The sequence below is a fragment of the Fringilla coelebs genome (assembly GCF_963513975.1).
Source record: "Fringilla coelebs genome assembly, chromosome: 18".
Taxonomy (NCBI): domain Eukaryota; kingdom Metazoa; phylum Chordata; class Aves; order Passeriformes; family Fringillidae; genus Fringilla; species Fringilla coelebs.
In genome coordinates, this window is record NC_140044.1 from 6,048,212 (window position 1) to 6,068,942 (window position 20,731).

A 20,731-nucleotide genomic window follows, 5' to 3' on the forward strand; every position below is an offset into this window, starting at 1 on the left:
TGAAAGAGGGAGAAAAAGAAACAGCAAGGATTTCCACTCATTTTTCATACTAGAAAGATGGAGAGATAAAGTGTGTCAGTGCCTCTTAGAACATTTGTTCAATAAATCATTGGGAAATGTGTAATTCATAGGTCTGGTGATGGGGGACTGGCTCAACTGAAGCTAAGAAATCTCTGAAATCCAAAGTGTAAAAAGGAGCTCAGGGACATTTGTTTGTTTTATTTAACAACCATGGTGTAAAGAATAATCTTATCAGCCTTTTAGGTGTGTCCAAAACCTCCTCCTTCCATCTCTGACCTGTCTCATGCTAACAGTGCTTCAAGGGCAAGGAGATAAGAAAATTTGCTCATGAGTTTTGTATGAAAAGTCTCATGTTCCATTATTCATTGAATCCCTTATTCATGCCAAATTACATAATCCTTTAAAGTGTGTCCCATTCCCTTTTCCTTCCACTTCAATTTCTGCCTGCCTTTCTCTTTAACTATGTATTATTAACTTCCTTATATAAAGAGAGTGACCACCTTGCTGAAAATGGTTTCTCTTTCCAGAAAGACATTTTATGCCCAAAACCACCATTAAATGACTATTGATGGAAACAAGGTTTCATCAGGAAACAGGAAACAGCTGCCAAGAAAGTAATAAGGGTAAATTATACCCCAGAGCAGAGCTGGAGTAGCATTTAATGGATCAGAGAGATTTCATTCACCATTCTGCCACTGAGTTATTGCACAGCTTCCTAAAGGAAAAAGGTTTCTGCCCACCCTGAGCTTGAAATCAAAATGCTGGACTCAGGTGTTATCAGGATCAAAAGCTGGGGCTGGCTTTTTTCCCACTTTGGACTGAGAAGTGTCAGCTCTGGGTATCTTAAACCCAGTGCTCAAAAGTAGGACTGAGGTTTTACAAACTGCTTCTTAATCTTGCAACACCTGCTTATCCCTCCAGTGAATAAGGAAGAAATGTTCCCTTTTTTTTCCAAGGAGAGTAAATGGTTTAATTAATCAGCAAACAAGGCAAAAAAATACCCGGACTGGGATTCTGCTTAGGAGCAGAGCACAGCAGAGTTTTTGGCAATGACTCTCTCACTGCATATACAACTCCAAATAACTGTGCTAATTTGGAAAAACCACTTTTACTTAAATTCTGAGATTTAGTTAGAGTCAGGGGGCTGTGAAGTTGCAGGGGATCATTGCAGAGTTACTGAAGGTTGCTGTCAGCTCCCTGGGGCCCAGCTCCCAGCATCCTGGTGGGCCAAGAGCTAAACACTGAGGGAAAATAGTTTGAATAAAAATCAGTTTCCCTTGAGGAGCTTTATCTGTGAGAAGACGGGTAGACGTGTTCCTACGATAGCAACTGCTCTCCTAAGGGATATAAATCATTTCTATTCATATAATTTTTTTTCTAAGACTCCAATATTTCCTTCTGCTTCAGGGAAAGGGCCTTCCTGATTTTTCCAGTCTATGAGGAGGCCAATACCCAAGGAAAAGCAATGCCTCCTCCTGCTGGTCTCCTCTCTTGGCTTGGCAAATATGTGAGAAAAGGCTGCAGGTCTGCTTGGCAGCTCTGCTCTGGCACAGCAGGTGCCATGTCTGGCTCCACCAGCATCCCTGTGGGATGCAGCAGGACAGTGTTTGGATGCAGCTCATAATCCTGTGCAGACAACTGGGGAGTGTGCCTCAGCAAGCTGAGAATTTTCCTGTTTATCTCACTGGTGTGAAACCTAATGAGATAAAACATAATGATGCAGTTGGAGCCCTCTCAGTGTGCTGTATCCATTGGGAAATGCTCACACCTGGACTTCTCTAATAGCTCTGGGGAGGATGGAGCTGCTGAAGGCTCCGAGCCAAGGGCTCTGGCACAAGCAGGGGCTGCTGTGCCTGGGCACGCTGCTCATTCTGCCAAGCCTCTGTCACTGCCTTGCCCAAATGACTGGCAGGCTTTCTAAAACCCAGGCCCTGGATCATCCAGATTCTCATGCTGCATCATTCTGGAAAAAAATATCAGCATGGAGGGAGGGATTTTACTTTTTCCTTTTCATTTACAAAATGGAACTGCTGTTTCTTCAGCCAAGATCACTTCAGGAAATACTGTCAGTCAATCCTAGACAGTGCTCCAAAATCCAGCTTTTTTGATTTAGAGCTGATGCCTGATAAGCAAAGTAACTCATGAGTAACTCCCTTGCCAGTGCCATTTCTTGGCTCTGAACCCACCTCGATGACACCAACCTCCATTTTTAGCAGGGTGATAGGGAGCTGGCAGAGGGGTAAAAGGCTTCAGGAACCATCTTTTATCTGTCAGGATGTGGTTGATGTTGAACCTTAAGAGAGTCAATATTGTTAAAGGACTCTGAAGGGCAGTGTCCTTGTAACTAAGGGCATCTGAGATTTATGAGCTTGATTTTATACACGAGAAAGAAAAATGTATTCTAACATTGGAAATAAAAATGTGTGGAGGTTTAATGTCAGGAAGTCAGGCCCTCATTTCTCTTCACTTCATCAGCCATTAAATACATTCCCAAAGTAATTTGGGAATTCCCAAGAAATTTCCCAAGAAATCCCCATAAATAAAGAAACAAAGAGAGCAGAAGAAGTGCAAAGAAAAATAAATGTGTATTTCATCTCATGAAGGTTAAATCTCTGGTATTTTTACTGAATGCAAATTTTCCATTCTGATGCTTCGAGGCTTAAATTAATGATTGTGATTATTTAATTTTCCTCCATTTCCCTTCCAGTTGCAACCGTCACTGTTGGTTTTCACACCACACATAAAGAGTTTTGCAGCTGCCACAGTCATTCCTGTGAAGGTACAAGCTGACCCACGCTCAGTGCTTCAGTGTAAAAGTCTGGGCTACGTTGCTTTTCCACGGTGCTCATGTAAAACCATGTATGACTGTCTGTCAGCTTCTAGCCAGTCCCTTAGGAAAACTACAGGTCATTCCCTTGGCACCTGTCCCTATAAAATGTACATTGCACAAAGTCATGATTGAAATGTACAGAGGAAATTACACATTCACCAACAGAAAAAAAGAAAAGAAAACAAAAAAAAAAGAAGAAGAGAGAAAAGAAAATCCGATTGCTATTTTACAAGAGAAAAGTGTGTCTCATTCCATACATACAAAATGTTTTCAAATTGTACATAAGTACCAAAGGCATTATGAGAGATTCTTTGGAGATGAAACGAAAGTGCAAGAAAGCCAAGGCAACAGAGCAAATGAAAGGAAGCAAAGCAGCAGCTGTCTTTGCTTTCTAAAGGACAACCAAACTTCCCGGCTCAGCCGAGCCCGGCGCGTCCCGCGCGGGAGACGCGGGCGTGCGGCCCCGCGCTCCTCCCAGTGGGAAATTCACCTCTCAGCTCTCACTGTCAGGACAAAAACGTGAACCATTTTGAGCCCAGGTAAGGCCAAATGAGCCAGGTGCTGTTATAAACCATGGGAGTGTCAAGGTATCTCAAGGAAGCGGCCACACACTCCAGCAATGGATGTACCCTTTGCTCAGTAACCTGTTCAGGGCTGAAGCAGCTCTTACAGCTGAGAACTTTGGACCCAGAGATGAATTTCAGGCCAATGCAAAAATTTGATTACTTTTTATTCAAGGCATCCAGCAGTATTAAACCAGAAAAGTTTCCTCTTCATGCCTTTGTTTATTTAGATTAAACACTGAAGGGTAAGCTCTACCCAATATAAATCTTGTACCTGTGAAAATATGGGCAGAATTCAGTCCTAGAGGATGATTCATTTGGTGAGGCTGGTGAAATCTCTGTATAGGGGCTACTGGACTCTATGGGCTGACCTGCTCAGAAAATGAGATTTATTGGTTATAACATGGTCCTTTCTTCCATAACTCTAAGATCAAAGATGGGCTTTTAATGTTTCTTTTTTTAAACATGTCTTACCTAAGGGCTTTTTAAATATAGGCAAAGGTAAGACCCATGGGGCACTGGGATCCTCTGCTTGGGCAGCAGGTTTGTGGGAGGCTCTGGCACTGCCCTCAGTCAGCACCACTGGCGTGGGACACCCTGGCACAGCACGTAAAGACTTTGCCCTTGGATCTCCAAAGGCACAGGACAACTGCTTGGCCACATGTATTAGGAATGGGCTTTTTGGACTTGAAGTTGGCACTGGCCACTCTTATTTTTGTTTGTTTGGAAGGAAGCCAAAGAAATTCTCACTCAAAGAACTTCATCGCTCTGCTGCATGGGCTGTGCTGCCTTCAGAAGTGGGATTTCTGCTTGGGATGGCAGTCACACACCAATCCCCTCTGCAAATCTTCCTTTTTGACCAAGACAAATTATTGAAAAGGTAATTTGGTTTTATTTTACCCACTGTCTCACCTCCAAAACAGAACTTTTCTTCCCCCTGTGCATCTCAGATGCAGCTTTTTCTGTTTTGATGAAGAACACATGTGCACACCTGCTCAGACCCACATGCACACACAGCCACATGTGGTGCATGTACTCAAACCACATGCACCAGCCAAAGTTGTGTTGTCCTTTTATCTTGCAGGTTATGACAAAGATAAACTGTGAGCTTCATTCAATCTGTACAGAATTTACAGTTCAGATGAATAGCAATGAAGAATATATAGGAATACAGTAGCTGTTAAGTGTTTATGGGCTGTGTGTGTTTGGTTTTTCCAGGTATTTTTTAATTAACATCACAGAGGCAATCTCGTATTTTAGCTTCCTGATAAAATCTGTTTAAAGAAGCATTCAAATGCAGTGAATTTCTTAACAAAACAGGATGTTCATTTTTTCCCTTTTCCCAGTTATGTTGAGTCACATCACAAACCAGGCAGGTGACACTTTGGTGTCTGTTCAATGCACATAGGTTGATTACATGTAGAGATACCTATCAGCACGTGGCATGTAATGTGCAATCTGTGTGCAGTACATGTGGATAATGTGCCAAAGTGGCACCAAGCAAGATAAATTTCATAAATACAGTGTCTATATTGGAGAAACAGGAATATAGTTTTAGTGTGTGGAGTGTTGTTGCTGTATAAGAACAGTGGCACCCACCTATATAAATTACTGATAAAAGAATAAAACATTTATAAGAATAATTTCTTGAATCTCCTAAAGCGTTTGATACACCACGCAGCAACTGCAGCTATGTTTGAAATCTGCTCTTGATTTAAAATAACAAAATCTCTGTCATTTATCAGCTATATCTTGTTTTGCCTTGGTGCTCCTGAAAGTCTCAGGTACTCTACACTGTGCATGAATTTTTTGAGAAAAAGTGAAGAAATGTCAAATTTTAGGGTTTTAGGGGGAGGGAAGAGTAACCAACAAAGAAAGGTCTCCATCCTGGCTTCTGACAGGAGCACGGGGTAACTCCAGCTCCAGGGAAGATGCTGGACCAGTGTGAATAAGCAGGCAGGATAGAAGAGACCTGTCACCAGCCTTGATGACTTGTCCTCAGGTTCTCAGCAAGGCTGAACACGTTGTCTGTGGAGAGGCTAAAGAACCACATCCACACCTGTGATCAATCCTTTTCATGAGCATCACTGTATGTGGAAAACACTGGATCATGGCCACTGTGTTGGTCAAGTTTAAGCAATTACTGTGAAATGAAAGGGAAGTGCCCATGGCATGTTGAAATAAGGAGGTATTTTCCCATTGCGGCTTGCAAGGCTTGTGCTGAGCTTTTCTTGTGTGGAGTGGGAAGAAAAGAGCATCTCTCCACATCCACAGTCACCAGTGTCAAATGGAGCTGAAATTCCAGCAGAGGCTTTGCTGGCAGCAGGACATTCAGCCTTGTTTTGGGGTCAGCACCATCCAAATTGGAGGTTCTGGCATGGCTTCTACCTGAAATCATCAACCCTGCCCTAAAATTATAGGCATAGCTGCAGGTGAAATCCAGCTTGGGCTTGGCACTGAGTTTGGAAAGCCTTGTGGTTTCTCAGAACCAGGCAAACAGATGCTGCTTGACAATCCACCTGCAGCTGTATTTGCAGGAATTAGGAGAGGGCAAAGTGCTTCCAGGTTCATTGGCAGCTTTGGAAACAGCAGAGCTTGGACCAGCTGCTTTCCAGTTCTCCCCATTACCGAGCTGGAGCCTGGCATGCACAGCCACATCTGTGGGTTGCCAAAGGGGACAAGGCTCTTGAAAACAGCTCTTGCTTCAGGGAGCAAGAACATCTCCACTGGTAGAGCCTGTGAGCTCTCCTCAGAGATGTTCACCTGGACAAGAAAACCTGAGCCAGACCTCATCCCTGTTTCACTTTAATCAGCTAAAGCCACGGGGACAAACCCTCACAGGGCACAGAGAGACAGCACAGACCCCATCCCCGTATGGAAAAGCTCCAGCAGAACAACCAGGGATGGGGTGAGGCCACGGTGGCTCAATGAGGAAGCAAATAAATGGCCAATAAAAAAGCAAAACTCTCATGCTAACAAAACACAAAGGCTCTCTGGTGCACCTGGTGATGCCAGGCCAAGTCTCAGAGCAGAGTTCTGGCATTACAGCTTCCCTGGTAAATAATCTGGGCAAGGAAGGGGAGGAAATGGGGTGAAACTCAGTCATGGCAGCAGTGCCAAGAGATACAAGAGACTGCAAACACCAGCAAGATGGGCAAACCCTGAAGGCCTCATGGCAGCCTGGTATTGCAGCGGGGAGAACACTGGCAAAATGTTTATGGAGATGAAAATGTAGCTCAGTGCCACTCTGTGAGGAGAGTGAGAGATGCTTCCATGAGGAATGGTTATGGCACAGTTCCAGGGTGCTCGAGACCACCAAGGCTGTAGAGAAGGGTGGGTGGAATTTCCAAAGAGTGGTTTCCTAAGTTTGGAAGTCACCTTCTCCCCTGAGCCTCGGGCTGTGCTGCAGCACAAAAGCACACGGCACCCCAGGGCTGGATGCAGGTGGGAGAATCCTATGGGAATTGAACCAGACATATGGCAGGTGCCACACGTGTGGGTTCAAATGGCATCTTTGAAATGCAGACAAGGCCTCCATCCTTGGCACTGCCTGCTCCTCCAAACCTGCAGCAAGGGCTATCTGGGATGCTCTTTATCAGAGGCATCCAGATGGAAAGGAGGTCGTAACACACAGCCAATACAATTAGTATTTTTTTCCTCCCCATTTACACACTTGAAGGAACCACAGGTACAAACATGGTTTTTTTACCCCGTAGTCACAAGCAGTAGAAATGGAGTCTGTGCATGCTGTATCAGAGGGATGGGGTGACGACCAGTTGCAGCATGAAAGACACTTGGTATATCAGTGTTACCTACAGAAGCACCGCAGCACCCTGCGAGGTGGCTCCCTGGGAGCACAGCCTCTCCCCAGAGTGGTGCTTTTGGCAATGTTTACCTTGTCAGGTACTACAGCAATCTGGGAGTGCAGATACAGCTGGAGCATATTGCTGTCTACTCATCTCAGGCTGCATGCAGTAGCAGGCAAAATTGAGAGTACAGTCAGTGAGATAGTCCAGAAAGCACATTCATAAGTTAAAAAGGTTCCCGCTGCTACCTAAATTCAAAGCGTGATTAATAGTGTATCAAAAGGTGTGTGACCCCTCTCCCTCTAGACACTAAGGTAAGGCAAGCAGTATTGTGTCACTGGGGCATCAAACACTAAGATATACTAAAGAAGATTCCTATGCAGTATTATGATCCTTATTGTTAAAAACCCACCCTATTGTTATTGTTAAAAAAAACAGTGAACCCACACCCCTGCACGGAGCAGGTTTTGCTCCGTGAGGCAGAAAAGTCGGGGTGTTTGTGTGCTAAAAGCAGGGGTTTGCTTTTACACCTCTGAGCAGCAGTGACCCTGCAGGGCTCGGAGGGGCTGCTGCCCTCAGCCCTCCCCACAGCCTTCTCCTCAATGCTACCTGCAGCTGAAGGAGCTTTTGTATCTGATTTCCTTGTTTGTGGCTCAGGAAAAGGAAGCTGATGAGAACAGAAGAGGCTGACCCGTGATGGAGAGAGGATGGGGAGGATGGGGACGTGCAGCTGTGGGTTGGGAAGAAAGGGCTGGAGGCTCAGGGCTCACTCAGCCTGAGCGTTCACATCATGGAGAAACAGAAATCCTTATCCTGCTCCTGGGCTTTTTAATATTCCCAATAAAATACTCACTGCTAAGGGTCTTTGTATGGGACAACTTTGGGTAAATTCCTTAGGAATTTCAGTTTCTCTTTTAATACTTACATTTTAGTCTTAACAATAATGTTGCTGTGACCATGGTGGTCTGAGGATATCAGGAAAATGTGGTTTCCAGTGGCTCCCTCTTGGGAAAAGTATGAGTGAAGGTGTATCTCTTTTCTCTTGGGCAATTATCTGTAAGGGGAGCATTTGTATCTGAGGTGATGCTCTGGCTTCTCAGGTAGGTTATACAAACTTTTTTCTAAAAATTCACATAATTTAAAATTTTAAAAATCAATTAAAAATGTAAAAATATACCTATTTATCCATAAATAGCAATGACCCTGCAAAATTTATTTGGACCTATTAAGCAGCATTTGAAACAAAATGCATTTTTAGAAAATCTGATCTATCACATAGTCTGCCTAAAGAAATAGAATGGCTTTCTGAGCTGGGTGAGAGGTTTGGTTTTGGTAAGCTCCTTGACATTTTTTGCTTTAAAAATTGTTTCTAAGAAAATGGGTCAACAAGGAAATTCACATACAAAATCTGCACTTGAGTAACATTAAAGTCCCTTCCCAAATATTGGGAAATTTGACTTATGGCTGTTCCTCTGTCTTGGGGTCACATTATGAAAGGCCACCTTGCAACATCTCCAGCCACATCCCCCATTCAGAGAACTCCTCAGACCACCTGAACTCACACTTGGACCTGAAGGACCAAAAAACTTCATGTCCCAGCCCCAGGCATTGCTCCATCCCGTGGGTGGGCCAACTGCAGGATTTCTTTCCAGACCTAGACTCAGATTATGGGAAAAAAAAAAAAGAAGCCCAGAAGTTTCTTGGAGACCAGAGCTCAGGCTGTGCTCCAAGGTCATGGCTTCACATTCAGCACAGACACTCCTGGAACCAGGCTTGGGCACAGAGCCCAGTGTGGGCATGGGCAGCCAGGGAGCAGTTCAGGATGGTCTGCTGGAAATTTGGCTTTCACATCTTCAGCTCTCTTTGGACTCCTCTGTCCACACTTGGCATTGCCTAGAACTTTGTTTCTTGTCCTCCAAGAAATAAGGAGTAAGATTTGGGAGGAAGAGGGAAGCAAAGAACAGCCCAAGAGAGGCTCAGCAGAGGGACAAAGTTTGCCTGCCCACCTTTTTATAGGTCTTTGTCATCAGGACTGCCTTATCAGCAACCCAAAACTGATTTATTTTCTTGCAATCTGACGGTTCTTGCAGGAGACTGCCACCAGGAATGTGTGGTACAGACATGGGGGAGCTGAGTGATTAGAAGGGAAGACTTTTCACAGAGTATTGGGGTGCGATTTAGGAGAAGAATGAAATTATTTATGTCCATAAGCAACTAGCAGGACCTGTCATTGTTTATGCAGACTTAAATAATTTCATGGAAATGATGAGTGTTATTTGTAGCTAAATCTAGTGTAAGTTAACCCCAAAATCCATGGGGTTTTGCCTGGATGAATGAGAAATGATGATTTATGGCATGGTTGTGCATGGTGGTGTGTCAGAATTTCTTTGATATGACGCCACAGAAAAATAGATCTCATACCTTCAAAGAAAAATTCTATGTGAATTCTGTGTATAAAACCAGTTTTTTGCAATCACTGTTTACGGGACAAATCCAACAACTTTTCAAGATACAAATCAAAAGACCTTTATAGATTCCATCGCGCAAAGTTGAAGAAGGGTTGTTTTCCTATACAACCCCTGAAGGTGAACTCTAAGGTCCCTTTCCACCCAAACCATTCTGTGGTTCTGTGAATGGATGATTTTGTGATTCCCTTACTGAAGACCAGTCATGTACCTGTGCTGCAATAGGACTGCATGGCATCATCCTCATCCTCATCTGGCATTCATGCCTCTACATCATAGCCTCTGTGCCAAATTTCCAGCAGGCCTTGAAAAGTAATTGCAAACAAATAAGAGAATAAATCTCTTTTATCTCTGGCTTGGACAAAATCTGCAGTGAGCAGCTGGCTGGAGCAATGTCGATTTTTGCCTCACCAAATGCAATTTCCATTCTTGTGGTCGGTAGAAAGCCCAGGCCACACATTTGATTTAGGACCTGCTGACACTTCTTGTTCTAGCAGAAAGGATCTCATTTTGGAATACACCAGAGGCAAATCTGCACAATTTACAGCCATTTGGCATTTAAAGTTGTCACTGTGTGGAAGTCAAGGGCATCACTGCGTTAACTCTGCACAAAGGAATCTGGAGCCAGGAGGAGTTTTGGAGCACAAACAGAGAGGGAAAAATGGCAGGAGTTAACAAAAACATGGTTCAAGAGAGGAAAGAAAGGAACTAGCATGGCTGGAAGCCCAGTTTCTGCCTAAGAACAAGGTTTTCCCCTCCTGAATGGCAGGAAAAGTTGTGAAGATACTTCCCCCTTCCTCCTTCCATGATAAGACCTGTGTGCTAGCCCTGGACACTAGCAAAATAATGGTTTTATTTCCTGTCTGCACATTGTCAGACTTCACCCACATCTTCCCTAAGGCCAAAATTGTCCTGGGTCTCCCCTGTGTTTGGTCAAGCAAACAGGAGGAAAGAAAAAGGCTGTGGGTCTCCCTTCACCCAAGCAAAGGAGAAAATCAATGTCCAACCTCTCAAAGGCCACACAGAAATGAAGTTGTCACCTAAATAGCCTTAACAGGCTCTTGATATGACACAGGGAAAATGTGGAAAGACAGGGTTTGAAATCACAGCAGAAAACACACATGGGATTTGGGCTGTGGATGCACAGCAAGGTCCAGAGGCACAATGCCAGTCATGGTGTCCCAGCTCTGGAAACAGATCCCAAACCAAACTTCTCCTGACCCATGCCCTTGCAAATAAAAACCTTTATCAACTTATCCCTGTAAATGATCACTTTGTGGCTTTGTTTTGGTCCCAAAAGAAACTTGGAGCATCACTTTTCCCCTCACCTTCCCCCAGCTGAAGGAGCTGCTGAGGTTCCTGATAATGACACAATGACCTTTCCAAGAGGAAGTGCTTCCACAACAAAATAAAGCAGACTGGGATTGGCAAAACTTGCAGGTAAGCACAGGCAAGAGGCTTCTGAAAGACCATGAATAAACAAAGCAATGCCTCTTAACTCAGCTTGAGGGATCCAAACAAACCAAAGGATGTCCCAAGAATGTGGGGGTGAGATTCTTGGCAGGGCAGAAGAAGAAAGGAAAGATTTTGACGGGCATAGTGTGTGCAATAACGTGTTCAGGCACGATGCAAACTGTAAGAAAAGTGCCCACTCTGACCAACAGGGCTTCCAGAGGATGGAGCTCAGCACTTCACTCACAGCAAGGCAGGGACCACAGCATCCTGCACATCCACCCTCTTCCTTTGCCTGGTGGCTGTGCCTCCCCAACAGCGCTGCTGGCCATGAGAATGGCTTGGGATCATGGCAGCCCTCCAGAGGGGTTGCCTTTGGTTTGTCTTTGCTTTCAAAGCACCCCGAAGTCCCTTGTCAGCAGAAGGAGAGATAATTAAATATAATACATGGTTAAAAATATAAAATTCCATCCCCATCGTGTCTTGTCCTCATCTCTGTCTCATTTATTTGCCCTGTGGATTGTCCCTCTCCTTGCATTCAAGCTTATATTTTCTGAGTTTTTCCCAAAATGGGATCATTTCCAAACTGCTCTGGTTCAGAGCAGTACCCCGGCAAGTCCCACTTAAGGTCATCTGCTGCTCATGGAAATATCCCAGCCACCATCCCTCTCCTCTAGGGATTTTCCATGTATTATATTGGAATCATGTCACCTTCCTGACAGCTAATGAGGAACCATGGAGTAACAACCCCTCATTATTACACGTGCCCTGAAACCTAAGCCAGAAACAGACATGTATCCTGTCTGTGACTCCAAAACACCTAAAGGTGTGATCAACCCCTGCCATGACATATCAATTCCCACCTAACACTTGTCAGCCACCAGTTAATGCGATCTACAAAAGCCCTGGCTGGGTGATTTATTCCTGCCCTGCACTTCTGAAGATTCCCAAGAAATGCAAATTGCCTACTCTGCGCCATGGAAGTTTCACCTAATGATCTTAGAAAGAGAGTATGAAAGAAATCTGGACTTCACGGCTCCAGTTCGCTCATCACCGTGACCTCTTCCACAAGTGCAGGTTCAGACCTGCCTGTTCCCCCCAGAGTAAGCTGCAAGAAAGTATCTGCCAGCTAAGGGTGTCCTAGAAAGAGGAAAACCTTAGCTGTCAATCTCCTTGAGAAGTTCGACACGTGGGCAGCTGGAGCGGGCAGTGCCAGCGCTCGGACGCGGCTCGGCGGCGGCAGGGAGGCTTCACTGCCGGGGGGTTGACCAGCCCATGTCACTGAAGGGTCCCTCGCCCGTGGCCGACCTCGGGGGGGGACCGCAGGGCGTGCAGAGGTCAGAGTCGGTGTCTGACTCCCCTTCTGCAATGTAGGGTCTGATTTTGGCCACGGCTGCATAGCAACCGTTGTTAAGGATGTCCAAATTCTCTTTGGACTGGGAGATGCTAAAGCCGCTGAAAGAGCGCTCCAGTTCCTCGTGGTCCACCGAGGGGATGGAGATGGACGTGTCGCTGTCTCTCATGGCACTCTCGTGGTGTTTGGTTGTAATGTCTTCGTTCCTCAGGTACTCCGCGCTCGCCCGGTGCCCGCCGCTGTAGGCGGACAGGGAGCGCTCGTGGGAGGGCGGAGGCGGGATCCGGACCAGCGAGCCGGGCTCCCCGATGGGAGAGGAGCCGTGGCTCTGCCGCTGGCACGACGTGGAGGGTGGGCAGGCGTTGCTCGGGGCTGGTGGGGCGGAGAAGTTCTTCTGACCCATGGAGCTGGTGGACCTGATGATCTTGATGATGCAGCCGTTCTTGTCGATGTGCTCCCTGCTGTCTTCGGGGCTGTGGTAGGGAGGGGCCGGGTCTGGTTCTTTGGACCCAAAGTAAGCCTCTGTCTCTGTTGGTGGGATGCCCATCCGCTGCATGTAGATGTTCACCAGGAAGTCCAGCTTCTTCTCCATGGACTGAACCTGCAAAAACACCACAGTTCCAACACTATGTGCAGGCTGAGGCACATCAACATCCTGAGGATGAGCAACTTCCATCCAGGCACAAGTGGGGGGCTGGACTTCATAGATCACCTCTGCCTACACTGACCCACGGCATCTCAAACTTTTAGTGAATATTTAATTGTCCTGTTCTGAAGGGTTTAGTTCTCCCCCTTGTTACCAGATTTTCCTTATGCTCCTCTAATCTTTATGACAGCCATCAAGTTGTAGAAAAGCTGGAGAACATTTGCTCCTTCCAGTTCCTTCCTTCACTTTGCACTTGTCTGAGCTCAGAAGGCCATTGGGATTTCTGAGCCTTATGCTCTAGGAAGATTTTAAATCTTCAGCAAGGCCAGCAGCTCCAGCAGCCAGGCTCAGGGACTCATTTGAAATGTGTCCAGTATGGTGGCAAAGAAACCAATGTGCTGTTTGCAAAAATAATGCAGGCTTTTGACAAGCTCACTAAACTAGACTCAAAGTGCCTGGTTTGAAAGTAGGACTTAGGCTTCCAAGGCATTTAGTGCCCTTTTGTAACATCCACCTTGCTTCTTTTTCAAAGTATTCAGGGTTCTCATTTTTTTTTAACTAAAAGGTAACATCCCACTGAAGGAAAAAACCAAGGAAAAACCAACACAATGCATGCAACACCCTCCGACAAGAACCCCTTCCTGACCCAAGATACCTGTTTTTCAACTTTTCCAAGCCTGCCCATCATGCTGGGGTCTTCAGGCAGCTCCCCTTCCGCTGGCCCTTTGGTCCGATCCTTGTCGGTCATGGAGGATCCTCTCCCAACAATCTGGTCAACTCTAGCGGGATCAGAAAGTCCCCCCACCCCCGGAAAAGGACCTGGAGTCAGTTGGAGGCAGCAGGTGGGGAGGGCACTGCTTGTTGTGCCTCCACGGGACAAAGCAACAGCCTCTCTCCCAGCTAACACTCCAAATTACTCACAGACACGCAGTGGCACTGAGGTGTTAATTCAGATGCAAAACTCAGAGCAGTATTAGCAGAGTTTGAAATTATCCGTTTCTGTCTATACAGATAAAACCTGGCACATTATGCACAGTAAATTTGCCCACTGCAAAGAATTTCTTTAACTGGCTTTGTTCCAAATCGATTAACTTCTTATTTGTGCTGAGAAATTGTTGTTTTGGGGGAAGATCAATTTTCTGTCTAGCAAATATCAAAGGGATCTTTTTCAGTCTTTGCAGCAGTTCCCTCTCCTCCATGCAAATGTCCATGTGTAATTCTCATGTCCATGAAAATAAGCTGCTTGCCCTAAGATCCAGACAAAGAGGTGCAGTGATAACAGTTTTAGTGGAATTACACCAAGGCTGAATTTGGCCAGAACTCACCAAACATTACCAAACTGTTTTCATCTCAATGCAGTTCACACTTTTATTGCTAGATTTACTGTTTTTTATTAGCAAGGCTCCCAGCTGGGAGCAGCAGAGGAGGCTCCTGCCAAATCAGCTGGGAAAGGTTACCAGACACATAATTTGGTACTGAATTCTTTACACACATCACATTTGCACTTCCTTATTCCCAGTATGGAAAGACCTGGGTTGATTAACAGCTCCATAGGCAGGGAAAGAAGGAGAGTAGAACCAGTTTGGAAGCTGGAATTCAATTTTATTAGAGGCATCAAATATAAATTTCTGGAGAGTAAACACTGGAGCTTCTTGATCCCTCCAAAGTTTGGGGAGCAACTCATTTTTGGAATAACTTCTTAATGGCAGCCAGGTTTATAGATTAATTCTGTGCTGGGCAAACTTTACTCTTGCATAATGCACCAAATGTAAGGGTGGCAGGGGGAAAGAAGGGTTAATTAATCTGACTGAAACCAAGTTGAGGAATCTTGAGCGAAAACTCAAAATGCTTCTTACACAGTTCTGCCGTGTGGGCCATGGGTCCATGCACCAGGAGGAGGAAAAGGAAGGAGCTGAACACAGACAGACAGGGGGAAATGAACAAACAAAAACCAAGGAAAGGAATGAGACGTGAGGCTATTTCCAACACAAGAACCATCTGTTTGCTTCACATTGGACAGGGACTTCATACTGATGTTGGCTGTTGACACTGAGGGACAGGTACCAGTGGGAATGGACCAGCGTGGCTCCCTTAGCTTATATTAGAGCAACAGCACTTTACAGCACCAGATCTGGCTCAAAGAGATGAAGTGGATGAGCACATCATACTAAAGACAGAAAATATAAGCCAACAATCGTGTCAGAGTTTAGCTTTGATCCCAGAAGCTACTTGATTTGGGCAGGGATGTGACAGAATTCTGTTCTGCTTAAAAAGCCATGTTTGATCCTTTGCTTAGCAATATAAGCACAGGAGTACAAGGAGCACCAAGTGCTGGAATTACAAGTGTGAGGAATATGCATGCCTTATTTCTCTCTTGTAATGGGAGAAGGAAGTCACTGACATTTACAGGAACTCCCCACGAGGGATGCAATTACTGACAGGACATACAGCACAAGAAATCCTAGGACAATGTCGTTACCATGTAAGCAAAGAGCTGTTAAATTGGGTACCTCGGGCTACCTTGGTGGGGAATCACAAGCCAAGGCGTGGTACAGCCACTGTATGAACTCCTCTCCTGTATGCACAAGCAAGTAGACTGGTAAAAGAATGAACACGAGTTTAAAGAGGCCCAAAGTCTAAATGTTATTGAGTATTGCAGAAGGCCGAGAACAGTCAGGGTGCTCTGTCCTCCTGTCGCATCCAGCAGCACAGTGACACTGAAATATGTCCACTAATGGAAATGAGACGTCCCTCAGCAGCTGTGGGGGAGAGCAGGGAGGCAGGACAGACTGTGACACAGAGAGGAGAACCCAACATTGCTTCAGAACCCTAATTCTATCCTTGCAGAAATCAAGGCAGGACCTCTGCTGTCTTTCACATCTGAAGAGAAGAGCTACCCAGTGAGTGACCCTCACATGGCCCATTTCAGGGGCCAGCTGGCACTTCACAGCTGGAGTGATCACTAAGAAGAGCACTAAATTGTTTCTCACTTTCAAGGCCACAACTTGCCTATAGACCTGTTGGGATTCAGGGGCAGGGCTGAAGCCCTTCACAGAGCTCACCCATAAAGCATTCCCATTATATCATTGACACCAGAGCCCAGAATTCCTGCTTGATTCGTTCCCTTAGTGTCTGTACCTGAACACAGTCCTGACTCCTGGGGTGGCTGTCTTCCACAGCTCTGAGGAAGCAGAGCCAGACCCCTCCTTGGAGGCAGAGCAGCACCAAGGATGGTGCAGGGGGCAGCTCTGGGCCTCTGGCTTCCATGCAGGGAGGGGAGAAGGTGAGTCAAGTCCTTCTCTCTTCATGGGAGAAACCAGCCTCAAGGTCTCCCACCCCTTTGCTTCCCATGGCACAGGCTGGAGCACAGGAGAGTGCTCCTACCCTCAGCAAAGCCCAGATTTCATTTGTGCCTCATCTGATACAAGAGAAAAGAGGAAATTCCTTGCGAGCTCCCAACCCACCTGCAGCTAGCTCAGAACCACCGAGAGCAGGAGGTCCTTTTAGCCATTACAAGATTTTGAGATTTTTGGGCAACAAAGCTCAAAAGATGAAGAAGAAAGAACATATTCCACTTTAGCAAGCAGAAGGGGATGATTTATGTTCTTACTGCATGACAGAGGACCAAGAATGTTCTGGGGTTCCCACCCCACTTCTACACTACAGGCCATGGGGAGATTTGTGTCTTCTCAATACTTATTTTTGCTGTGCCAAATACACGTGTGCAGAGGGAAGAATTCAGCTGAAGCTTTGGAAGAGCCAGCCCCATGTTCTTCCTTTCCTGGCAGAAGAGGATTCAGAGATTTCTAAGAATGCACAACCAACTGTGCCATCTGCTGTCCTTGGTTGGCTCTGCTGGGCCTCAGTTTGGGAGGGAGAAAGAAGAGGGGATTGCTCTTTAAAGTGGACTTTACTGTCTTTCCTTCTTTCTAATGATACAAAAAAAATGTAAATTCTTGCATCAGCCACAGTGCAGGTTTTCTCATGCTTCATTATGCTTCATGCTAACAGTGCATGCAAAGAGGTGTAATATGTCAGCCTCGGGCCAGAAGCAGACATCAAAAGGTCAAACGGCTCAAATGAGATAAAAATGAAGTGTTTGGGAATAGATAGTCAAGTATTTTCCTTTTTTTTCCCTTTATCTCTTATAAATTTTTGTAAACAATCCAGGCATTGAAGCCAAACCCCCTTCATCCATGTCACAGGACTGGCTACTTATCCCTTCATTTGGCAATAAAACTTGCTCTGGACAAATTTAGATCAACAACTGTTTTCTAAAAATTACAGCTGAGATTGCACCTATTCTAGACTAAATCAGCTGATCAAGGGAATTTTATCCAAATTGTCTGTGTGTAGAGCATGGAGCAAACACCATCAGCCAAACCACAGCTGTGGGCATCTACCAGGATCCCCCTGACTTTTCTGGGAGCTGCTTGCAGAAAGATTTTGGCTCAACTGAGAAATCCATAGGGTGAATGCAGCTCATGGGACATGAGCTCCCATGATTGTTTCTCTGGGCAGAATTTGGCTAAAACAGGGGGTGTAGAATGAAAAGGTGAGGCTGGAAGCATCCATAGGGACCTCACAGGACAAAGACCATGGCAGCAGCAGAGCCTGACCCAGGGTTTTTAGATCTGGGCTTGGGGCTGCTCAGAGCTCTGGTTCCCATCCATCAGCCCCCTGAGCGCCTCACAAGTGCTGCTGGTGTCTGTGGGAGGATGAAACTGCCAAAAATTAAGTGTAGCACATGCCTTTTCATGGGTGGCATCAGAGATTTTAGCAGCCTTCTGTATTCTGCTGCTTTCTGCAGCCACAGCTTGATAAGGGGGAAATGAAAAAAAACACTGGAAAAGGGAGAAATTACAAAAAAAGTCTAAACCTCCCAGGAGCCCTGCGGGCATGTGCAAAGATTTTTAATCAGTATTAGAAACTGTATAAATGGTGGGGGGAAAGTCATTAGCATGAACCTGATTCAGCAACAGTTTTGGACTGAATAAAATAAATATTCCATTTTGAGGCCTCCTCCCCTCAGATCCATTAATCACCTTTGCTGTGTGTGAGGCACAAATTTTCACATGAAAATCTTGCTTTTAGTGAGGGCTTGTTGGACATATCATCTTAAAGGTAAAATACAACAAAATCCATTTTAATATGTGTTTTTAAATTTAAATAGAATTGTTCCTGCAGATAGCAAGGTTATTTTGTTTTCAAAGACATCTGCCATAAGACATCATTTCGGAAGAATGTGAAAAATTACTTTTCTGAAAGCATTTTTTTTCAAGCATAAAGTTTTGGGCTTCTAGAAAATTCAATTTTTTTTAATGTTTGAGCTAGCTGAGTGGGAAAAGGTAAGCTTTCAATATTCCTTTTACTTACATTTCTCTACTGAAGATTACTCAGAGCAGCTTAAATAAAAATCAAGAGATTTGTCACATATTAGCTCTTAGGGAAGCAAATATATTTAGGGAAAAAAAATATTTGAGGCTAAGCTTACTGCATTTAAAAATCACCTACTATTTCTGCATGGGAAAATTACTTTCAAATATTTACACCTGCTTTGGGCTCTACTGGTCTGAGTACAAGGAGAAAATACAGCCCAGCTCATGGCCTTGCTGCCCAGACCTCAGAATGCCCTAAAGTGGGAATTTTTGTGAGAATATATTCCTCATTGCATGAACTTCAGATATGGTTTTACTTAGGGAGAGAACTTAATGAGAACTATCTTGCTGTGTGACTGAGGGCTGGGTTTGACTCCTGCTCCTTTTCCTTGGAAAATCAGGATTGATTTCTTATTTTTCAGAATATGAGTCCCATGGTTGTAGTATTTTAACACAATTTTTTCCTCAATGGTCAGTAGAGTGGCACCAGGAGGAAATAGAGATCACTGTGTTCATCAGCTACAAAACACTTCATTCTTACTTTGCCCACTGAAATAAACTCATTTCATTGTCCCAAGAGCTGCAGAGGCTCCTTTGCTTGTGTGTGGATGGTGTCATCCTTTAGGAAGTGGATTGTTCACTTTATATTGGCTTTGTGGGTTAATATTCCACCTTCTATGTTTAAGACAGCCTGATAAAATATGAGATCTTTTAAAAAGATACAATTTAGCTTTCTAACACCTCAAAGAAGACTGAAAATAGGAAATAGGCTGGCTGAAGGAACTGATGGCTATTGATGACTGAATGAACATCCCCTTTTTTGTTCCCCTCTGGCTTGAAGGCAAATCAGAGCACACCCAGAGCAGCAAACCCTTGTGAGCCATGATTAAGCAGGCTGCACTGCCCTGCTAAGTGAGAAATGCCGTCATATAACTGGCATGAAAGGGGTTTGACATTAAGCAAATGAAAAAAATTCCGGAGAAAGCGGCATTTTGGTGAATCCTAACCTAGGCGAGTATTGGGGAGACTCTTTGGAAGAATACATGGGTCCTTTGGTTGGATACTTCTTATGCCGGGGAGTTGAAGGGGGTGGGGGACCCACAATCATATCTATCCTGGCAAAGTAAATAAGAAAAAAAGACACCAGCAAAATGCATAATGAAGCAACACGTAGAGAAAAGTTGGTCAGAGAAAAGTCGCAGAGGGAAACAAGTGACAAACAGAACGACAGGGAGAGAAAGAGAGAGAAATTGAAAATATATTCCGCTGGAAACAGAAGGCTCTCGCCTACCACCTGGTTGTTGGTGAAAAACCAGAGTCTTACCCACCTCAGGGTAAGATTTGGAGATTTAGGCACCACTGCATCATCATTAGGAGCTCCCCCCGCCCCAGATATAACAGGCACCATGCTTTACCCTCTGGAATATATTTGCATATGTGTGGCAATATCCCATTGAGGTGGCTGGATATGAAACAACATATATTCATCCTCCTTTCAGTTCCAGTGCTAGAGAACACATCCTCAGCTAGTTCAGGGAAGCATGAGCTGCTGGGAGTCGGCGAGGAACGCTGCAGGACTGGATAACTCAATGAATGGGAGACATCCATGGTTGGCAAGGTGTCAGGATGGAACACGAGACAATGTGAACACAACACTGAAAAGAGCACATTGCAGACACAGTGACAGAGGCTTCACTGATTAAAGAGGAAAGTACATGTAAACACCCCAGAAAAGTGCTTGGATGCAGCTTTAATCCACCCCAGCCCTGCCTGGACGGGCAGGCAGCACACGGGGTCTGACTGATGAAGGAAAGGGACACTAAAATATCTGTTCTCCAAGGTGCCCCATGGCTTCTCTCTGGGATCCATCACATGGGTGCAGGGTCCAACACTGGCCATGGCCTTGTCCATAGGGGGCCCTTCCAGTTGTACTGGAAAAGTACTCAGCCATGGGACCTGTTGGTGCCCAAAGGGTGGCCCAAAGGGGTCTGCTCCCATCACCATCTCTGATCTCCTGCTCAGTGGGGACAGTGAAAACAGTAGCCTCCTGGCAGTCTTGGATCCCAAATCCAGGTGCTTCATGCTTTTGAAGCAGCTCCTGGTCCTCCTGGCTTCCCTGTGAGAGAATGGGTGGTGGCCTTGTCCAGCCCCAGAGCCTCATCCTCACAGTCCCAGTCCTACAGCTAAAAGGAGAATCCAGTTTGGTCTCTGAAAGC

The 20,731-nt window shown here is 45.3% G+C and overlaps 1 protein-coding gene across 1 annotated transcript in view; it reads right to left on the reverse strand.

The window, feature by feature from the left end:
* Positions 1–2,593: 2,593 nt before the first annotated feature.
* Positions 2,594–20,731, reverse strand: part of KCNQ2 (potassium voltage-gated channel subfamily Q member 2) — a 73,644-nt gene continuing 55,506 nt past the window's right edge. The window contains exons 16-18 of the mRNA XM_084218108.1: positions 19,523–19,630; positions 13,793–13,916; positions 2,594–13,092 (exon numbers count right to left, since the gene is read on the reverse strand). Of these exons, the coding sequence (XP_084074234.1) occupies positions 12,388–13,092; positions 13,793–13,916; positions 19,523–19,630 (937 nt within the window). The 3' untranslated portion in view covers positions 2,594–12,387. The remainder of the gene's footprint in view (positions 13,093–13,792; positions 13,917–19,522; positions 19,631–20,731) is intronic.